Here is a 21,155-nt window from a genome sequence, read left to right on the forward strand (position 1 = left end):
TAAACGCAGCCGTGGCCACGGGCAGCCAATGTCCCGCTGCTGCCTTCCCTCCTCACTCCGGGAGTGATCCCAAATCAGCCCTGGAGGGGTCTAAAAGCAGTGTGGATGCACGTGGGATAGGGGTGGCCCTGGCAGTGCTGGAATGGTGGCACTGGATGGTCTTCGAGGGCTTTTCCAACCTGAACGATCCAAGGTTTTATGGATCTTTCCAGGCTGAGCTGATCCCTGCTCCCCGTGCCCGCCCCATTCCCCCCACACCACCGGTGCAGCTCTCCCGTGGCTGCAGCTCTGTCCCCCACCCGTGTCCCGTCCCCTCGGGGGGTCTGGGACACTGTGGGGACTGAGCTGTGCCCAGGCGGGATCTGCTCCCCGGCTGGGATGGGGCTGAGGGAGCAGATTCCCGCGGTGACACCGAGGTTGTGTGCCACCCCTTGTCCCCCAGCCCTCAATCTCTCCACTGCCTCCCGCAGGGCGGAGGCGTTCTTGTGCTCCAAGCCGCCTTGTTTTGGGATTTTTCCACTTGGCAGAGCATAGCCCGGAGGGGAAGATTTAATCTCTGAAAGGGAAGGGCCGGTGCCAAAATCCTGCGTGCGGGGTCACCCGAGGGCGGCACCCGGCCAGGGACAGCGGTGCCAGCTCGGCTCTGACCCCCCAGCTCTGCCGCGGAGGGGGCCCTGTCCCCCTGCCCGCATAGGGGACATGCCTTTGGTGTCCCCTTGTCCCTGCAATGCCCCCCAGGCAGTGCCACCCCATGTGTGACCTCACGCCCCCCCCTCCCCTGCCCATGCCCCCCTCGCCAGAGCCGGGGGCTTCCCCTCACCGATGCTGCCCATCCCAAACCCCGTGCGCTGCCCCCCGTGCTGTGCCCCCGCACCGGCCCCGTCCCACCCCCATCAATGCCCCCAGCCTGTCCCCGAGCCCTGCCCACCCCTGCCCGCTGTGTCCCCAGTCTGTCCCCAAGCCCTGCCCACCCCTGCCCGCTGTGTCCCCAGCCTGTCCCCGTGCCATGCCCCTCCCCTGGCAGTGTCCCCCTGTCCCAGCCCCCCCTGTCAATGCCCCATCCCAGCCCCTGTGCCACCACCCCACCCCATCACTGTCCCCATCCCAGCCGCCCTGTGCAACGTCCCTGTCCCAAACCCCTGTGCGATGTCCCCCCATAACTACACCCAGCGCAATGTCCCTGCATTACTGTCCCCATCCCTGTCCCCTGTGCCGTGTCCCCATCCCCTGTACCATGTCCCTATCCTTGTTCCACCCCCGTGCCATGTCCCCATCCCTGTCCCCATCCCTGTCTCCTCCCTGTCCCATGTCCCCACTCCTGTCCCCATTCCAGTGCCACGTCCCCATCTCTGTCCCAACCTCTGTGCCATGTCCCCATCCCAGCACCATGTCCCCCCTCCTGTCCGCATCCCTGTCCCCTGGGCCGTATCCCCCCTCCTGTCTCCTCCCTGTCCCAAGTCCCCAACCCTGTCCCCATCCCAGCACCATGTCCCCACTCCTGTCCCCATCCCAGTGCCGTGTCCCCATCCCTGTCTTCTGTGCCATGTCCCCATCCCAGTGCCATGTCCCCATCCCTGTCCCCATCCCAGCGCCATGTTCCCATCCCAGTGCCATGTCCCCATCCCAGTGCCATGTCCCCATCCCTCTCCCCATCCCAGCCCCATGTCCCCACTCCTGTCCCCATCGCTGTCCCCACCTCTGTCCCATGTACCCATTCCAGCGCCATGTCCCCATCCCTGCCCCACCTCTGTCCCACGTCCCCATGGCTGTCCCCACCTCTGTCCCGCGTCCCCGCCGCTGTCCCCTCCCCGGTGCCGGCGGTCCCTCCCCGCGGCTGCGCGCTCGGTGCCGGTGCAGCCCCGCCCCAGCCATGTCGGCCCCGCGCAGACGCCCCGCGGCCGCGGCCGGGGGGGGGCCCGAGGGGGCGGCCGAGGGGGGAGCCCCCGCCGGAGCCCCCGCGCCCGGCGATGCGGAGCGGGGCATGGCGGCCCCGCCGCTCTGCCTGCGCCTGCTGGCCGCCGCCTTCTACGGCCTCAGCTCCTTCCTCATCGTCGTCGTCAACAAGAGCGTCCTCACCAGCTACGGGTACGGCCGCGCCGGCGGGACCCCCCCGGATCGGGACCCCCCGGGATCGGAGTACCCCCCCGGATCGGGGTACCCCCCGGGATCGGGACCTCCCCCCCACCGGGGTACTCCCCCGGGATCGGACCCCCCACCCTGGGATCGGGAATCTCCCCCCGGATCGGGACCCCCCAGCCCAGGATCGGGATACCCCCACCCTGGGGTCGGGGATCCCCCCGGGATCGGGACCTCCACCCCTGGGGTCAGGAGTCCCCCCCGGATGGGGACCCCGCTGGGATCGGGACCCCCCCGGATCGGGGTACCCGCCTGGGATCGGGAATCCCCTCGGGATCGGGACCCCCCACCCTGGGATCGGGAATCTCCCCGGGATCGGGACCCCCCACCTGGATCGAGAATTCCCCCCCGGATCGGGACCCCCCAGCCCAGGATGGGGATATCCCCACCCTGGGGTCGGGAATCCCCCCGGGATCGGGGTAACCCCTCGGGGTCGGGGCACCCCCCCGCAGTCGGCGTGGGGACCCCCCGTGGGATGGGGATCGGGACCCCGCCGTTCACTCCCGTCCCTGCGCTCGGGTACCCCCTGTGTCACCCCCCCTGCCCGGGTCCTTCCCAGCCCTGGGCACCCCTGCTTTGGGGCTGCCGCCCCCCACCCCATCCCGGCCGCCCCGCCACCCTGGGTGTCCCCAGGCGGTGTCCCCCGGTGTCCCCAGGCGGTGTCCCCCGGTGTCCCCCGGTGTCCCCGGGCGGTGTCCCCGTGGCTTTGCGTGGGTCCCCCCTGATGTGTGCTCTCGCCCCGCAGGTTCCCGTCCTCGCTGTGCGTGGGGCTGGGCCAGGTGAGTGGCACCCCACTGTGTCCCCGCGCCCCGTGCTCTGGGGGCCCTGGGTGACCCCCGCTCTCTTGCAGATGGTGGCCACGGTGGCCGTGCTCTGGGCGGGGAAGGTGCTGCGGGTGGTCAAGTTCCCTGACCTGGACAGACACATCCCCCGGCGGGTGAGACCCCTCCCCAGCACCCGAATCTCCTCCCCAGCACCCGAATCCCCTCCCCAGCACCCGAATCCCCTCCTTGGGCACCCAGATCCTCTCCTGGGGCACCCAAATCGCCTTCCCAAGCACCCAAATCCCCTTTCCAAGCGCCCAGCTCCCCTTCCCGGGCTCCTTTCCCCAGCGCCGGGGTCCCTGTCCCAGCAGGGGCTCTTTGGGATGACCGTGTCCGTTCCCGGGATCCTGGAGCTCCGGGACACGTGTGTGTGTGTGTGTGTGTGTGTGTGTGTGTGTGTGTGTGAGAAGGTTTCCATGGCGGGTGGGAATAATTCCATTCTATTTTTATCCCCCGAGGCTGCTCGGGGAGCTCCCGGCTCGCTCCCACAGCCTCATCCCTCTTCTTCCTTTCCAGACATTTCCTCTACCTCTCCTGTACTTCGGGAACCAGATCACGGGACTGTTCAGCACAAAGAAGCTGAAGTAGGGATGGGTTTCCCGCACGCACGGGGAGGGTTTCGCCGTTCCTCGGGGCTTTCCAGGGTTGCCAGGGAGCCCTGCCGGGCCCCGGGGCTGTGGGTGATGGGGCAGGAGCTCGGGGCCCTGCACTTCCCTCCCTCCCTCCCTCCCTTCCTTCCCTGCCCACGCCGGGATGTGCCACGTGCGTGTTCCCAAATGCTCCCCGCGGGCAGGGAGGGACACGGGGCTGGCTCTTAACCACGGGGTGAGCTCTGGGGGTGTCCCTGGGGTCCCCCATCCCTGCAGGCTCAGATCTAGGGAGGTGTGGGAGCAGTGGCATTCCCATAAGGGAATTGCCCATAAGGGCAGGGGCAGGCCGATCCCATATCCCTGCTCGGATCCCATATCCCTGCTCGGATCCCATATCTCTGCTCTGATCCCATACCCCTATTCGGATCCCATATCCCTGCTCCCATCCCATACCCCTATTCTGATCCCATATCCCTGCTTGGATCCCATATCCCTGCTCCGATCCCGTACCCGTGCTCCCGTCCCATATCCCTGCTCAGATCCCATATCCCTGCTCGGATCCCATACCCCTATTCTGATCCCATATCCCTGCTTGGATCCCATAGCCCTGCTCCCATCCCATACCCCTGCTCCGATCCCATACCCCTGCTCGGATCCCATATCCCTGCTTGGATCCCATACCCCTATTCTGATCCTGTATCCCTGCTCCCATCCCATATCCCTACTCCCATCCCATACCCCTATTCTGATCCCCTATCCCTGCTCCGATCCCCTATCCCTGCTCCCATCCCATACCCCTGCTCTGATCCCATACCCCTATTCTGATCCCATACCCCTGCTCCGATCCCCTATCCCTGCTCGGATCCCCTATCCCTGCTCGTATCCCCTATCCCTGCTCGGATCCCGAATCCCCGCTGCGTTTGGGGCGCAGGGAGGGGCCGCAGCCCCTGACCCGCTGCCGTTCCTGCAGCCTGCCCATGTTCACGGTGCTGCGGAGGTTTTCCATCCTCTTCACCATGTTCGCCGAGGGCTTCTTGCTCAAGTGAGTGCTGCCAGCCCCGGGCCAGGCGCGGCTCCCGCGGCTCCGGGGCTCCGGGAGGGGAGGGAAGGAGGGCGGGAGGAGGAGGAGGAGGGTGCAGGAGCCGCCGGATCCCTTCCCGAGGGAGCTGGAGGGGAGGGAAGGAGGGCGGGAGGAGGAGGAGGAGGGTGCAGGAGCTGCCGGATCCCTTCCCGAGGGAGCTGGCGGAGAGGGATGTGCTGCTCTGGCTCCCCTCTGGGAGGTGCAGCTGCCGTGCCAGCCCCAGCTCCTGCAGGGACCCCAAAGCCCTGCCGGGGTGCCCTTGGCGGGGCTGGAGCTGCTCCGTGCCCGGCTGAGCCCTCCTGCCCTGCCCTGCCCCGGGCAGAGCTGCAGCTCCCCAGGAGCTCCTCCAGCCGAGCTCTTGATCTTCTGAGAACATCACGGGGATGATTGTCTGAAACGGCTTCACTGCAGCTCCTGCAGGGGTCGGTGGGGTTGGGTTGGGGTTGGTTTGGGGTTTTTCCCCCTTTCCTCAGGAAGGAAAGCTTCTCCCTGCTCCGAGTGTTCCCAAGGACCGAGCAGTGCCTGATGCCGTGTCCTGCTGCCTCTGCTTTCCAGGAAGAAGTTCTCCTGGAGCATTCAGATGACAGTATTTGCCATGATCTTTGGTGCATTTGTGGCTGCCAGGTGAGCTGTCCCCATTCCCAGATCCCAGCTGGAGCTCCCTGGTGCGTCCCAAGAACACGGGGATTAAACACTGACTTTCCCCCCCTGCCAGACGTGCTCTCTAGTAGGAAAGAATGTTTTCCTGACCCAAATCCCACCCCCTCCTGCCATGATTAACTTTTCCTGAGAGCTCGCTGGCTGCACAGAGGGTGGAAGGAACCTTCCCTGCGCAGCCAGAGCTTTAGCTCCTGCTTCTGCCCTTCCCAGTGCTGACCTGGCATTCGACCTGGAGGGATACATTTTTATCCTCATCAACGACGCCTTAACAGCTGCAAACGGTGCCTACGTGAAACAGAAGCTGGATTCCAAGGTGGGATGAGCTTTGGCCTCCTTTGGGGTGTTGGCATTTTGGGCTTGGTTTCTGTGGGGGCAGAGGGGGGAGGCGCAGCCATCCCATTCCCAAAATCTGTCCAGGGCTGGAGAGGGACTGGGGACAAGGCAGGGAGGGACAGGACACAGGGAATGGCTCCCAGAGGGCAGGGGTGGGTGGGATGTTGGGAAGGAGTTGTTCCCTGGGAGAGGCTGGGATGGAATTCCAGAGCAGCTGTGGCTGTCCCTGGATCCCTGCAGTGCCCAGGGCCGGGCTGGAGCAGCCTGGGATGGTGGAAGGTGTCACTGCCCATGGGACTGGATGAGCTTGAAGGTCCCTCCCAGCCCAAACCAGCCTGGAATCCCATGAGATATCAGGATTCCCACCCTCCAGCTCCTCTGTCTGGAGGAATCCCACCTGGATTCAGCTCCAGTGTGGGCAGGAGTTCCTGCTCCCACTCCAGCCCCTGGCTGTTTCCCTTTCCAGGAGCTGGGGAAGTACGGTCTGCTCTATTACAATGCACTGTTCATGATCCTCCCCACCCTGGCCATTGCCTACATCACTGGAGATGCACAGAAGGTAGGCCAGCCATCCCAAACCCATCCCAAACCCATCCTGAAACCCATCCCAAACCCATCCCGAAATCCATCCCAAAACCCATCCCAAACCCATCCCAAACCCATCCCAAACCCATCCCAAACCCATCCCAAACCTATCCCGAAATCCATGGGTTCTGTCCCATGGACAGCCTGGGGGGCTGGGGGGGAGCTGGGGACGGGGGTGCCCCCAAACCACCTCAGCAGGAGGGAGCCCCAGCTTTTCCGTTGAGTTTAAAGCCACAGGGTTGCTCCATTCAGGCGTTTTTGTAATGCCTGGGGAATGGGGAAGTGGGGAGCAAGAAGAAAACCCAAGTGTTATTTAAAGAAGCTGGCTAATATTAGAATCAATGAGTTTCTTCAAACTTTTTTTTTTTTTTCGTGGAGTTGCTGTGTGGGTTCACTTTGCTTGTGGTGCCTGTGATCCTGGAGATGATAATAATATTAATAATAATTATATTATAATTAATATATAATATTATATATATATGTTGTGGTTTGAGAGGAAGTGAGTTTTTGGGAGGAGTTTTTAATAATAATAATAATAATAATAATAATAATAATAATAATAATAATAATAACAACAACAATAATAATTTACCAATGGTTCCGTATACATGAAATTATTCTTTATTATTACTATGATTATAATTATTTACCTGTGGTCCTGTGTACATGAAATTATTATTATTACTAATATTACTGTTACTATTATCATCATTATCATCATTAATTGTTTTTGTTGTTGCACTCATCGAGGTGCAGCTGGCTCTCCTGAGCAACAAATTCCTTTTTCCTGCCTGTTTTTGGCAGTCTTCCCCATGTGCGGGGAGTTCAGATGAATTCTCTCCTCCAAAGGCTGGAGGTGCTGCCCGCCCTGGGGGTGGCCCTGGGGGCCCTGCCAGCCCCTCTGTCCCCCAGCCCGGTGGCTTTGTCCTCCCGAGGAGCTTAAAGCCCGGGATAACGAGCTGGGCTCAGCAGGGAGGCAGGAGGGGGTGCAGGTGGCTCAGGCCCGCCCTCTCCCAGGGTGGATTTGGGATAAAGTGCTCATTTAGGAGCAGAGCTGGGCCTGGGCAGGAAAGCGCTGCTGCGAGCAGCCTCTGTTCAGCCCTGAGAGAGAAATGGCTTTTTTTTGAATTTGCTTTTGCCCTGAATCAACTCCTTTCTGGGCCGCACAAAGCTGTGCTGTGTGCCGGGGCTGCCGCCAGGAAACTCCGCCTTGGCAGCTCCAGGAACAGCCCTGGGAAGGGCCGGGGGGGCCGGGGGCCCCTCCTGTGCCTGTGGAGCTGGGAATTCCTGTGGTTCCTCGGGAGCCACCCCAGGTACCAGAGCATCCTGCTCCGGGCAGAATTCCCGGGGGAAGGGGGTGGAGGAGCCGCAGGAGGGCCCTGCGGGGCTGGAATTGGCTGTCCCTGGGCGAAGGGCATTCCCAGCTGCCCCGCGGGAGCCCGGGCTGCTCTGGCATTCCCTGCCCAGCTGGGAGGGCGTGAGGGAAGCAGCTCCTGCCCTGTGGCTGAGGCTGCTCTGGAGCAGGTGAGGATTCCACCTGGATTCTGGGCTCCTCCACTTCCCTGGGAGGCCTTTGCTCCTCTCTGAGCGCCTGCAGACATCCAGAGGGACCATCCCGTGTGTCCCTGTGTGCCCCTGGCTCTGGGGTGCTGTCCCCGGGCACGTCTGGCAGGGCCTGGCTCCTGGGTGAGACCCCTGAGCTCTCCTCAGGGATGCTCCAGTCCCTGCAGGGTCTTGGTGGCCCCTCTGGATTGTCCCTGGCTGATCCAGCCCTCCAGGTGCTCCCCAAACCCCCAAAAAGCCCAGGGAAAAAGCCCTTTCCCTGAAATCCAGGGCTGCTCTCAGCAGCATCTCCAGAGGTCACAGCTCCCTTGGGATGAGTGTCGTGGTTTGCAGGGAGGGAATGCCAAAATGATCCGGCTCTGGGGAGCAGCCAGCTGGGAGCTGCCCTCTCCTGAGCCCTCTGGCTTGTGACACTCGTTCCCTTGCCTGTCCCAGAAGCGCTGAGGCTGGAGGTGCTGCCAGGGGGCATCCCCAGCCTTGGGCCATCCTTCCAGGCTTGGCATGGGGTTGGTTTTCCCTGCTGGGAGGTGGCAGCCCGTGCTGGGGGGCTGCTCCTCGTCCTGCTGGGGGGCTGTTCCTCGTCCTGCTGGGGGGCTGCTCCTCGTCCTGCTGGGGGCTGCTCCTCGTCCTGCTGGGTGTGCCATGCCTGCCGGGGCTCTGAAGCCGCTCTTCCCGCAGGCGGTGCAGTTCCAGGGCTGGGCAGACACGTTCTTCCTCGTGCAGTTCACGCTGTCCTGTGTGATGGGGTAAGTGCTGGGCTGCTGGGCTGGGAGCAGGGGAGGGCACCTCCATCCCAGAAACCGGGGATTGGGGCGCCCTGGCATTACTTAAAAACCATCACAAACCCTCAGTCCTGCCAGGGAGACCGTTCCTGAGCGCTCTGGTGGGTGGGGGTTATCTCCCACCCTCCTCCAGTGCAGGTTTAGCTGGAAAAGTGGGGAAAAAAGGATGGGAATGGGTCCTGGGATGCTGGGGTGCTTTGGGCTGGGAGCCACCTTAGGCTCTCCTCATTCCCTGGAGGGCAGGGACCCCTTCCAGGGCCAGGGTGGTGGGATGAGGAGGTTCCCAAGGTGTCGGCCCTGACGCTGGCTCTTTTCCATAGGTTTATTTTGATGTATTCCACGGTTCTTTGCACTCAGTACAACTCTGCTCTTACAACTACAATAGTTGGCTGCATTAAGGTGGGTGGCGTTCCCTGCTCCCGAAAAAGCCCCTCACTCATCCCTTGGGAATGGCATTGACCCCTCGTGTTCCACCCCCTGCGTTCCCTTTTCCGTAAATTCCGTTTTCCATACAATTCCCTCGTCTCAGGCTGTTTGTTCCTCCCATCTTGTTCCTCTGCAGAATATTTTAATAACCTATATTGGGATGTTTTTTGGAGGAGATTATATTTTTACATGGATGAACTTCATTGGTCTAAATATCAGGTAAGAGCAGAGGTTTATTTATGACTTGTAAGTGGAAACTGGGGTGAAACTGAAACGATTTGACAGATTTAATGGATTTTCACCCCACAAAAAAAAAAAACAACCAACATGGGTTTGGGTATTTGTACTTGGTCTTTTTGTGCTTGTGCTTGGGTTTTGTGCTTTGTGCTTAGGTTTTGTGGGATGTTCCCAAACTTGGTTTGTTTTCAAGCCAGGAGAACCCACAGGGGTATCTTAGCAGGAAAATGGAGTTTTCCTTGAGTTACCAGGCAGAGTCATAGAATTAAGGCAGCAAAAGAAGAATTTTGGGGATTATTTAGTTTTAATTATTATTTCTTGGGGATTATTTAAATTTCAAGAATTTGGGGATTATTTCTTTTTATTCAGCTTTTGGAAGGGTCTCCTTTCTGGGCTGTGTTGTGGAGCCTCTCCTGTCCTTCAGCAGGATCCCTTTGGGGGTGGAACAGATCCGGGATAAAACAAAACACCCGGGTTTGGGAGGAAAGCTGGGAATTCTGATGGAAGTGGGTGCTGCCAGCAGATCCTTGTGATCCCTGCCTTTTCCTGGCCGGGCGTTTGGGAGCCGTGTGTTTGGGAGCCGTGTGTGTGTTTGGGAGCCGTGTGTGTGTTTGGGAGCCGTGTGTGTGTCTGGGAGCCGTGTGTGTGTTTGGGAGCCGTGTGTGTGTCTGGGAGCCGTGTGTGTGTCTGGGAGCCGTGTGTGTGTTTGGGAGCCGTGTGTGTGTTTGGGAGCCGTGTGTGTGTTTGGGAGCCATGTGTGTGTTTGGGAGCCATGTGTGTGTTTGGGAGCCGTGTGTGTGTTTGGGAGCCGGGTGTTTGGGAGCCAGGCGTTTTGGAGCCGTGTCTCTGGGAATTGTGTCTCTGGGAATTGTGTCTCTGGGAGTTGTGTCTCTGGGAGCTGTTTGGGAGCCATGTCTCTGAGAGCTGGGCGTTTGGGAGCCGTGTGTGTGTCTGGGAGCCGTGTGTGTGTTTGGGAGCCATGGTTTTGAGAGTTGTGTGTGTGTTTGAGAGCTGTGTGTGTGTCTGGGAGCCGTGTGTTTGGGAGCTGTGTGTGTGTTTGGGAGCTGTGTGTGTGTTTGGGAGCTGTGTGTGTGTTTGGGAGCTGTGTCTCTGAGAGCCGGGTGTTTGGGAGCCGTGTGTGCGTTTGGGAGCCGTGTCTCAGAGCCGCACGTTTGAGAGCTGTGTGTTTGAGATCTGGGCGATTGAGAGCTGTGTGTTTGTGTGAGAGCTGTGCGTTTGAGAGCTGTGTGTTTCCAGGAGCTGTGTGTGTGTTTGGGAGCCATGTGTTTGAGATCTGGGTGATTGAGAGCTGGGTGTTTGTGTGAGAGCTGTGCTTTGAGATCTGGGTGATTGAGAGGTGTGTGTGCGTTTGGGAGCTGTGCGTTTGGGAGCTGTGCGTTTGGGAGCTGTGCGTTTGAGATCTGGGTGATTGAGAGGTGTGTGTGCGTTTGGGAGCTGTGCGTTTGGGAGCTGTGCGTTTGAGATCTGGGTGATTGAGAGCCGTGTGTTTCCAGGAGCCGTTCCCCACGTGTTCCCCGAATCTCTTGCAGTATTGCTGGAAGCCTGGTGTACTCCTACATCACCTTCACCGAGGAGCAGCTGAGCAAGGAGTCGGATGCTGGCAGCAAGATGGACATGAAAGGGAAGAGCTCGGTGTGAGCAGGCAGGGGCTGCTTTGGGAGCCGACCTCTTCTGCCCGCCTGATGCGGGCAGGACGTGGGAAGGGCCCCGGGGCGCCTGCCAGGAGCCACCGGGGTGCTCTTGATTTGCACAGCTGAGATTGCTGCCTTCACAAATCCTTGGGAGGACCCACCCAGCCTGCACGGGGAAGGATGAGCCTAATTAAGCCTGATCGGGAGGAATTAGCGGGTTTCTAATCAAGCTGGGGGTTGGCAGCGGAGATGGGCACGGGCAGGGCGAGGCTGGCAGCTCTGCTCCCAGGGTGTGCCAGGGGTGTTCCTGGCTGGAGCTGCTCCCTGGGATCCCTGGACCTGCTGATCCCGGCGGGGTGGGAGGCTGGGGCTGGCTCCGTGCCCAGCCCGCTCCCTCTGGAACGGGGGAATGCCCTGGGAGCTGCTCCTGGGCTGGGCCAAGACCTCCTGGATGAATGTTCACTGCTCTCTGGACTTCATTTTCAGCTGTTTTCTGTTGGTTTTCTGTTTGTTTGGTCCATTTACCCACTTTCCAAGCTGGGTTTGCCCTCCTGGGTCCGCCTCCGTCTTTCCGAGGCTCGGTGACATTCCCAGCGGGAAGGGTTTTCCTGCCCAGCCTCCCTTGGATCCAGCCTTGGCTTTGGGAAAGCTGCTGCCTTTCAGGGAAGATCCACCAGGGAGGAGCTGCTGGGATCACAGGAGAGCCAAGGTTGTCCCACCCGGCACAGCACATCCAGGGAATCTGCAAAGGCTGCAGCTCCCACCCCTGGAAGAGGCACAAGGACTTAAATCTTCTTTTTTGGCAAGTACAGGGGACCCCATAATTCTTGTTTTCCACCCTGGGTCTGTGACCCGCTAGAAGAAAGGAATTGTAGAACACTGGGCAGTGTTCAGTGATTTTTAAAGGTTGTCTTACCCAGCACCTCTTTCCAGGTCTCCGTGGGTTATCTTTTGGTTTTGAAAAGAATTGTTTTTAAGCTTGGTTAAAAAAACTTTTAGTAAAATAATGTATTTAGAGATTTTTGTACCCTAACAGCTTCTCTAGACACTGACAGTGGGGTTTTTTAGGAGATACTTGCTTAAACTGCAACTGCTGTTGGGCAAAGCTGCATTTGTTGGAGTTTACTGGAAGTTTTTGGATGGGAAGGAGATTTCCTGTGAGGGTGCAGCTCCAGCCTGGTGAGCTGGGGAAGGTGTGGAGCGAGTCAGCAATTCCAGAGCCACACTTCCCTTTTTTTGTGGCATTTTGTGGTCACTGCAGGGCAGTTGGGGTGTCCTGCAGCAGCCCCTCAGCACATTCCCCCTCTGAGCACAGTAAAAAAGAAATCCCTGATTATTTTGTCTCCCAGAATTCCAGTAAAACCTTGGCTTTGTCCCATGGAAGGGAGGGTCACAAACCCTTCCTGGCGTGCAGAAGCCCCCCAGTCCCAGCCCAGATGGGGTTGCTGGTCCCCGTACTGGTTTTGTCCTGGTTCCTGTCCTGGTCCCTGTTCTGGTTCTTTCCTGGTCCCAGTACTGGTCCCTGTGCTTGTTCTGGTTCTGTCCTGGTCCCCACGTGCTGCTGGGGCTCTTCCCCCCAGCTCCTGCTCCTTGCTGCAGCATTCCCAAGTCCCAAATCCCAAATCCTTTCCCCCCGCGTGCTCCGACTGCGCCGTGCCGAGGTCTCAGCCAGGAGGGTGATTCTGCCAGAGGGGTTTTTATGATTTTCTGTTTGGTTTTGAATCTACTGGTTAGATTTGCAGTCCTAACAGGGAAGGATTTTTAAAGCTTATTTTGTCCACGCTGGGATCCTGCTGGATCCTAAACACTGGGAAAGCCAAGAGTTCCTCTAACAGTATTTTCTATGCTATTAATTGACTAAAAAACAAATGTTTTCTATAGAGAATCTATTTACAAAATGAACATTTTAGTGATGAAAACCTGAATGTATGGCAGGCTGTGGATGTGAGGAATGAGAGCAGAAAGGATTTATGTGCCTCTGTATTTTTGTATTTGCTTCCAATAAACCAATGAGCCAAAGCTGCTGCTGCCTCAGCCCTCTGTTCCCTGGCCGGAGAGGATGGGAATGCTGGGGTGCATAAATCAGGGATTTAGGGGGCTCTTCACAGCCCCCAGTCCCAGCAGGGTGAGGGGGGATTCTGGGTTTCCAGCTTTGAATATTCCTTGAGAAGGGATTTGGGAAGCATTCAGGGGAATGAAGGGAACAGCTGGAAGTTGCTGCAGAAAAATGGGTTTTGTTTCCGTGGGTTTCGGTGCAGAGGAACAGGGTCACTGCTCTCCCACCCTCTGAGAGGGAACATTCCACCCCTCTGGAGCAAAGGAAGTCAGGAATTTTGGATGCAGACAGTAAGTTTAAAAATATTTTAATAAGCTTTTCCAGAATTGCAGACAGGGAAGGGGAGTAAGAGGAGGGAATTACTGACAGTGCAAAATACTGTGTGGAAAAAAGGTATCCAACTAATCTGTAGGGTCTGTGTGTGTGTGTGGGATTTATAGCACATTGAACCCTTGGGGAAGCCCAAGGGTTTCCTGTTGGACTGGATTCCCAACCGTACAGAAGGCTTGGAAAATGAAAGCAAAGTTAGCAGATTTCCAGGATTTTCAATAGCTTTAGTAGTGCAATGACTTATCGAGTTACAGTGGCTGCAGTTTGAGACATGAACCAAGTATTGTATAAAACACCAGCATAAACAAAAGGTAAATTAGAATTAAATATTCTTAAAGTCTAGCTGAGCATTACATAGTGGATTATGGAATGTCAGGTCTCTTCTAAGTATCACCAAAAGAAAAACAAAAACAAGGAAAGATAAAAAACAAAGCAACATTCCTGAAAATATACACAGTGCTGGATTTCACACACGAGCCTGAGACAACTCATTTGGAAACTTTCCTATGGATTTTTGGGAATTTCCAACTTGCAACCGAAAACAAAGAGCATCAAAATAAAACTGAAAATAGGATTCTGCTTGTGTGGAACCGTCTCTGAGGTTCTGCCCGTAACCAGAGGGGAGAGCTAACAGCAACCTCTGCCTCAGGCATTAATCACTGCATTCCTTAATTAACACAGGCCTTAATTAATGAACCTCACCCAGAGGCTCTCCAGGAGCGGGGCTGGCAGGCAGAGCTGATCATTCCCCAGGGTTCCTGCATCCACAGCCCATCCTCATGCCGAGGCTCGGCTCGTTCCTGATCACCAAGTCCAAGGGAAGTGCAGTGGAGAAGAAACCGAATCAGCCCAAGCCCTCACCCTGGGGTTTGGGTTGAAACATCCATTTCAAACCCTTCAGTTCAACTGGAACCATAAAGAGCATAACCCTGCAGAGAAAATAACCAGTGAAGGATGAACAGCACACCTGTGAGGAGGAGGAGGAGGACGCGGGGTTAGCAGTGCTACAATGGAACAATTATCCCGGATTTTAACAGAGCAGAAGTGGAGCTGGGCTGAAGAAAACAACCAAACAAAACCAAAGTGAATTGGGATTTCAAACGTTCCCGATCGCTGGATGTAAATCCTACACCCACAGCTTTCCAGTGGCGCTGCTGGCAGGGTGAGCATCGCCCTATTCCCCTTCATTCATGAGGAAGTTTTGGTTTTCACACTGGAATTAGCTCTCCCCAGCTCACTCTGAAATTCCCGCTCTCCCTGCTCCAGTCCCTGTGCACCAGCACGGAGCGCCAGGATTTTCTAGGTTGGAAGAGACCTTTGAGATCATCGGGTGCTCCCTGTGCTGCTCAGGAATTCCATCCAGGAGCAGCTCCCAGCTGCATTTCCAGCCAGGCCAGCCTCACTGCAGCCCTGCTGTGCTCCCTGAAACCCGGCAGGGCACACTGGAACAGACCAGGGCATGATGGAGCAGCCAGACCTGAAGAGGGTTCAGTCAACTCGGGAATTTGGCTGCTGTGAGATTTCTCTGAGTTCCAAACAAAGGGAGAAACAAAGCAAGGAAATGTGTGCAATGCAGGCAGCATGCTTAACAAAAATTGAAACATCATTATTTGCCATAAAACAAGAAAAAAAAACATGTTTCCAAAAATCAAATGCCTCCTAACCATTCTTATGTTAATTATTTACCAGTTTCTGGGAAGAAAATTAACATGTAGGTGATTAATTTTTAACTCCATTGGTTTGGTTTGGTTTGGTTTGGTTTGGTTTGGGGGTTTTTTTGTTGGTTTTTTTTTTTAGAAAAGACTTCAGCAAAATAAAAGGAAGCTGACATTAGACTCAGGGTATCAACTCTCTCATAAAAGTTTACCAACTGTACAAGGTAAGAAAATTATACAAGCTTTTGTTTTAAGAAAGGACAGTTCAATCAAGACATAAGTACTGTAAAAATCTTTCAAAGGCTACAAAGAAATCTGGAAAAATACAGAATGTATTTCTTTAGCCCAGATAAAGAATATGGAAAGACATCATTGATGTCAACAATTTTACATAGACAAACCTGACCTGGTTTATTTATTTACCTTTTAAAACTTCTATATATAAAAATAGTTGTGCTCATAACTTTCAGGATTCATGAGGGTTCCTTAACGATGGGATGCCATTTTCCTCTCTCCAGCAGGAGTAGAAGTCTCTGTGCCTGCTCTGTCTTGGCTTTTCCTGTTTTGTTTTAACTTCCTGCAAAGCCCCAAATGCTTTGTTCACTTGTAACTGATTAAATGCTGTTTTATACATTAAATGCTGTATTAACACATTCTTTAATGTATTAGGCTGGGAATATTTTTGCAGCAACTCACTGCTTTGTTCCTTCAATATTTAAGAGCCTTTTATCCCAGAACTGCAGCTGCCAGCTCTGAGAAATTCAATATTCTCCTGCTGCTTTTCAGCACTGAAGACAACCAAATCATCGGATCTTTAGAGCCGACTGGAAGGTCTCAGGAAACAAAAAAAAAAATCTCAGATTGTTTATGGAACGGGACTTTGGAAGGTAACCCATCAACCCTGAAAATTTTAGACACCCAGAATTTACTCCAAGGAATAAAATCAGCTCCCAGCACTCAGTCATCCAAAGTTTCCAGCTCCTCCAGCTTCCCGTGGGAGTTGGTTTCCTGGAAGAACTCCGAAGCACCCGGGCTCTCCTTCCCATTGCTGTTAATTCTTCTTCTTTTCAGAGGTCTCTCACTCTTTTCTTCCAGCTCAGGCTCGTTCCTTGAGGCCGAGTGAGCAAGTTTGGGGTCACTGGAGAGGTTTTCGGGTTCATAGCCGTTTGTATCCAGCTCTGAGTGAGGGGTTTTCTTCCCACTGCAAGGTCCATTGACGTGCAGCCCCTCCAGCTTGGCCTCCTCCTTCCCTGGCACCTCCCCTGGGCCGTTGGCAGAGACGCCTGGTGTGGAGAGAAACCCCGTCAGGAACACGACAGCCTGGGCTGCCCCAGGAAAGCAGAGTTTGAACTCAAAATTCATTAAAAATCCAGGGTTTTGCTCCTTCTCCTCGCTGTGTGAGTGATGTGCATGCAACTGACACAGGGAGCTCATGGAAGTGCTCAAGAGGAACAGAGAATGCCCTGGAATCCCTGGACCCTGGATGGGCTCTCCTCACCTGGGCTGGGTCAGGAAAGCAGAGTTTGAACTCAAATTCATTAAAAATCCAGGGTTTTGCTCCTTCTCCTCACAGTGTGACTGACGTGCATACAAAGGCACAGGGAGCTCATGGAAGTGACTAAAGGAACAGAGAATGCCCTGGAATCCCTGGATTCAGGGGCTGCAGGGGGCTCTCCTCACTGGGCACTCTGTGCAGCTCCCAGGTGCTTTCCAGGCTCCGAGTGAGTCCCCAGCTCCTCGCTCAGCCCAGCTTTCCTCCCTGGCCAGCCCCCAGGAACAGCTCAGGGAGCAGCAGGAGCTGCCCAGGCCAGCTCAGGAGTCCCCACAGCACTGCAGTTCCACCTCTGCGTGGCACAGGGCACACAGAACTCACAGATCCCAGTTCCCAGGAAATCCCAGGGGGGATTTATCCTCCAGACAAGGCCCCTGCCTAAATGCAAACACGGAGGGGTTTTTAAAAACCAGTTTTAACTTGAAATAGGCCGCTCGTCTCTGGGCGTGCTCACCCGGAGGAGGCTTTGGGAGAGCTCAGAGCCATTTCCAGGGCCCAAAGGGGCTCCAGGAGAGCGACTTGGGACAAGGCACGGAGGGACAGGACACAGGGAGCGGCACTAAAGCGGTAAAAGGCCAGATGGGATATGGGGAGAGGGGAACAGGAGCAGCCTGTGAGGGTGGGGAGGGGCTGGGGTGGAATTCCCAGGGAAGCTGTGGCTGCTCCATGCCCGCAGTGCCCGAGGCTGGCTGGGGGCAGCCCGGGATGGTGGGAGGTGTCCCTGTCCCGGCAGGATGGGCTCTCCTGAGCCAAGGCAGCCCGGGATGGTGGGAGGTGTCCCTGCCCCGGCAGGCTGGGGTGGGGATGGCGTGCCAGGGCCAGCCAGGCCCTCTCACCGTTCTGGGCGCTGCTCGAGGCGCTCTCGTCCCTCTCGGACTGGCTGGTGCTGCTGCTGGAGGCCGTGGGCGGCGGCGACGGGGCGCGGCTGGAGGCGGCGCTCTCACTCTCGTCCAGGAGGCGGTCCATGTAATCCCTGCGGGACAGACAGACAGACACGCAGCTGGGACAGCACCCATGGAATCCGTGGAACCCCTATGGGATACAGAGACACACACAGAGCTGGGACAGGATCCATGGAATCCCTGCGGGACAGACAGACACAGCCGGGACAGGATCCATGGAACCCATGGAACCCCTATGGGACACACAGACACACACAGAGCTGGGACAGGATCCATGGAATCCCTGCGGGACAGACAGACACAGCTGGGACAGGATCCATGGAATCCCTGCGGGACAGACAGACACAGCTGGGACAGGATCCATGGAATCCCTGCGGGACAGACAGACACAGCTGGGACAGGATCCACGGAATCCCTGTGGGACAGACAGACACAGCTGGGACAGGATCCATGGAATCCATGGAACCCCTATGGGACACACAGAGCTGGGACGGGATCCATGGAATCCCTGCGGGACAGACAGACACAGCCGGGACAGGATCCATGGAATCCATGGAACCCCTATGGGACACACAGACACACACAGAGCTGGGACAGGATCCATGGAATCCCTGCGGGACAGACAGACACAGCCGGGACAGGATCCATGGAACCCATGGAACCCCTATGGGACACACAGACACACACAGAGCTGGGACAGGATCCATGGAATCCCTGTGGGACAGACAGACACAGCTGGGACAGGATCCAATGAATCCCTGCAGGACAGACAGACACAGCTGGGACAGGATCCATGGAATCCCTGCAGGACAGACAGACACACAGCTGGGACAGGATCCATGGAATCTCTGTGGGACACACAGACATACACAGCTGGGACAGGATCCATGGAATCCCTGCGGGACAGACAGACACAGCTGGGACAGGATCCATGGAATCCCTGCAGGACAGACAGACACAGAGCTGGGACAGGATCCATGGAACCCCTGTCACACACACAGCAGGGACAGGGCTGGGACAGGCTGGAGGTGCTCCTGCACACACTGCAGCTGTGGAAAGGCTTTCCATTGGCAGAGGGCAGGGATTTTGGGATTTTGGGAAGGAATTGCTCCCTGGGATGGGATTCCCAGAGCAGCTGGGGCTGCCCCTGGATCCCTGGCAGTGCCCAAGGCCAGGCCTGGCAGTGTCCTCTGTCCCCCACCCCTGCCCACTGGATGGGCTTTGAGTTCCCGACCCAACCATTCCATGATTCCGAAGCCTTTATGTGTGCCCTGTGCTCCCAAGGTGATCCCTCCAGGCACTAAACCCTTGGAATTTGCTGAGCCACCAACACCAAACCATCCCAGTAGAAATAAATCCCATTTGTGCATAAACCCACAAAGGGGTCACCAAAAACAAGTGACAAACTCCAGAGCTCAAGACATTCCCATCTGTGCCATTGATTCCAGAGCTCCAGGTCAGGGCAGGAACGAAGATGGAAACAGAGGGAGCTGGTGGATGAAACCCTTGGATGTGGTGGGAGGGCTGGAATAACTCCAGAGACTTCTCCTGACACGTAATTATCCTGGAGTTCCACCCTGAATTCCCTGAATTTATCTGCAAAATCATTCAAGAACAGACAAGTTCTGTCCTTAATGGCACTGCTGCTGCACCCAACAGCAGGAAGAGACCCAAAAATGTCTCACCTGGGGAAAATGGAAAATAGGGGGAATAGGGGGAATGGAAAATAGCAGGAAAATGGAAAATAGGGGGAATAGGGGAAATGGAAAATAGGGAAAAGTGGAAAATAGGGGGAAAGTGGAAAAGAGGGGGAAAATGAAAATAGGGGAAAATAGGGGGAAATGGAAAATAGGAGGAAAGTGGAAAATAGGAGGAAATGGAAAATAGGAAGAACTGGAAAATAGGAGGAAATGGAAAATAGGAGGAAATGGAAATTAGGAGGAAATGGAAAATAGGAGGGAAAAACCCACCAAGAGATGGAAGGAAAGGGGGAGCCAGGCAGTCCCTGCCAGGTAAGAAACTCTCTGTAACACCCACAAAGCCCCTGATGGCAACTCGGGTGTCCCAGAGCCCTGAAATGTTTGGAGAAACAATAATATTCCAGAGAAGGATCAAGAGAGGAGCCAGGAAGAAATGAGGAATGAAAATAATAGTAAAAAAGCTTGGCAGGAGGCAGTGGAAAGAGAGGGACAGGCAGATCAGAGCTCTGGAATGAAGGGCAGCAGAACAGGCTGAGAGGGCAGCTCTGCTCACACATTCCCTTTCCTCTGCAGGGATGGGGATGGGAAAAGGAGAGCCCAAAATCCCCTGGGATTTGGTGTTGTGCTGGCCAGAATGATGGACAAACAATGCACCACAAATTCCACCTGGAGCTTGGGATTCGTGCTTTTGTAGAAAATATATTTAATTAAAACAAGCATTTTTAAAAAACCCTATTAACATTTAAAAAGTCAACCAACCAAATCCTCACAAAACTCAAACTCAAACTGCTCCTCAGTGCCAAGTGTTGGCCTTACCCCAAATAAATGTATTTTACACATTATTTATCCACATTATGACATTTTTTTTACCCTTTGGCTGTTTTCCTGCTGCAAATCGGGCTCTGAATCCCTCAATTTTCAGCTGAGAGCAGGACAAAACAAAGGCTGAACCCCAAAATGATGAAATCAGGCACATCTTACGTGACCCCGGGGTGCAGGTTGTATTTTTTCTTCCCAAAGCGCGTCTGCTGAGCGAAGAAATCGTAACGCTCCGACTTCTTCCACATGTAGTAGAAAGCCACACACTCCCCCACGGAGCGGGTCCGCACCTGGCAGCACAGCCAAGCAAGCCTGAGTCAACTCCTGCTCCCAAAAAATCCAGCATTTCGAGCAAAAAGCGTGAAATTCCAAGTCAAAGCTGCTTGGAAGAGGGGAAATTCTCGGCGTAACATTTTGAAATTGAGAGGGAAGTGAAGGGTGTTTGTAAAAATGTTGGAGATCTTATGGAAGGAAGGAAGGGAACCTCCAAGGGTGGGCAGTCAGGCTCCAGGGAAGCAGCTCTTCCCACGGGATTTTTGCAGGATTTCTGCATTTCCAGTTACAAATCCTGAGCTCTGAGAAAGCAAATTGGATGTAAATATTGGGGAAAAACTGAGGAGGAAAAAATTCCTGACTGGATCCATCCCTGGAAGGGTCCAAGGCCAGGCTGGATCAAGCTGGGACACTGGGAGTGGCCCTGCCCGTGGGATCTTTAAGGTCCCTTCCAACCCAAACCATTCCAGGATTCTGACTCTACAGCAGAAATGAAATCATTTTCATTTTCACAATGTCCATTTCTTTCTGAAGGACAAAACTTCTTCACAACTACTTTGTTTGAAAATGTAGAAAGTGAGAATTGCACTGCAGTTTACCTTATTTGCCTGAATCACGTGGAAATCCTTGCCGTAGACTTTCAGCCCTTGCTCAAAGTTCCTGCACTCCTCTTCTGTCCACACAGATAACTCTTCTAAAAAGAAGAATCAAAAAGGAAAATCAAAAATGAAAGCAGTAAAGAAAATAGTTAATTTAAAAAGCACCTTCAGGGTCAGGGTTTTTAATGTTATATTTTGTAAAATCAAAGGTTTATTTGCTCCTTTACTTAGGATTCTTTCATTTTATGTACTGGGGTTTTTAAAGTCATATTTTGTAAAATCAAAGGTTTATTAGCTCCTTTATTGAGAATTGATTTTATCCATAAATAAAAGTTAATTTGCTCCTTTACTTAGGATCCTTTCATTTGATGTATCGGGGTTCTCAATGTTGTATTTTGTA

General features: G+C 55.2%; 2 protein-coding genes across 3 annotated transcripts in view; one reads left to right on the forward strand and one right to left on the reverse strand.

Annotated features, from left to right (window-relative positions):
* The first annotated feature begins 1,828 nt into the window (after positions 1–1,828).
* On the forward strand, positions 1,829–12,185 carry SLC35D1 (solute carrier family 35 member D1). Its single transcript, XM_038144230.1, has 12 exons — positions 1,829–2,085; positions 2,882–2,915; positions 2,987–3,073; positions 3,477–3,544; positions 4,521–4,592; positions 5,187–5,255; positions 5,502–5,604; positions 6,091–6,183; positions 8,451–8,518; positions 8,875–8,953; positions 9,117–9,199; positions 10,768–12,185. The coding sequence occupies exons 1-12, from the start codon at positions 1,871–1,873 to the stop codon at positions 10,874–10,876; spliced, it is 1,080 nt and encodes a 359-aa protein (XP_038000158.1). The 5' UTR covers positions 1,829–1,870; the 3' UTR covers positions 10,877–12,185.
* Positions 12,186–13,216: 1,031 nt separating this feature from the next.
* Positions 13,217–21,155, reverse strand: part of MIER1 (MIER1 transcriptional regulator) — a 37,867-nt gene continuing 29,928 nt past the window's right edge. For both annotated transcript variants that reach the window (XM_038144229.1, XM_038144228.1), the window contains 4 exons: positions 20,756–20,850; positions 20,046–20,173; positions 17,299–17,435; positions 13,217–16,193 (listed from right to left, as the gene is read on the reverse strand). In XM_038144229.1, coding sequence (XP_038000157.1) covers positions 15,868–16,193; positions 17,299–17,435; positions 20,046–20,173; positions 20,756–20,850 — 686 coding nt within the window. In that variant the 3' untranslated portion in view covers positions 13,217–15,867. The remainder of the gene's footprint in view (positions 16,194–17,298; positions 17,436–20,045; positions 20,174–20,755; positions 20,851–21,155) is intronic.

Source organism: Motacilla alba, chromosome 8, assembly GCF_015832195.1.
Source record: "Motacilla alba alba isolate MOTALB_02 chromosome 8, Motacilla_alba_V1.0_pri, whole genome shotgun sequence".
Classification (NCBI taxonomy): domain Eukaryota; kingdom Metazoa; phylum Chordata; class Aves; order Passeriformes; family Motacillidae; genus Motacilla; species Motacilla alba.

Bases quoted from the DNA above. Each gene is read 5' to 3' on its own strand.
- SLC35D1 (XM_038144230.1), top strand. From the start codon at position 1,871: ATGTCGGCCCCGCGCAGACGCCCCGCGGCCGCGGCCGGGGGGGGGCCC. The intron at 3,545-4,520 runs GTAGGGATGGGT...CCGTTCCTGCAG, and splicing joins TTCAGCACAAAGAAGCTGAA to CCTGCCCATGTTCACGGTGC. The intron at 5,605-6,090 runs GTGGGATGAGCT...TTCCCTTTCCAG, and splicing joins AACAGAAGCTGGATTCCAAG to GAGCTGGGGAAGTACGGTCT.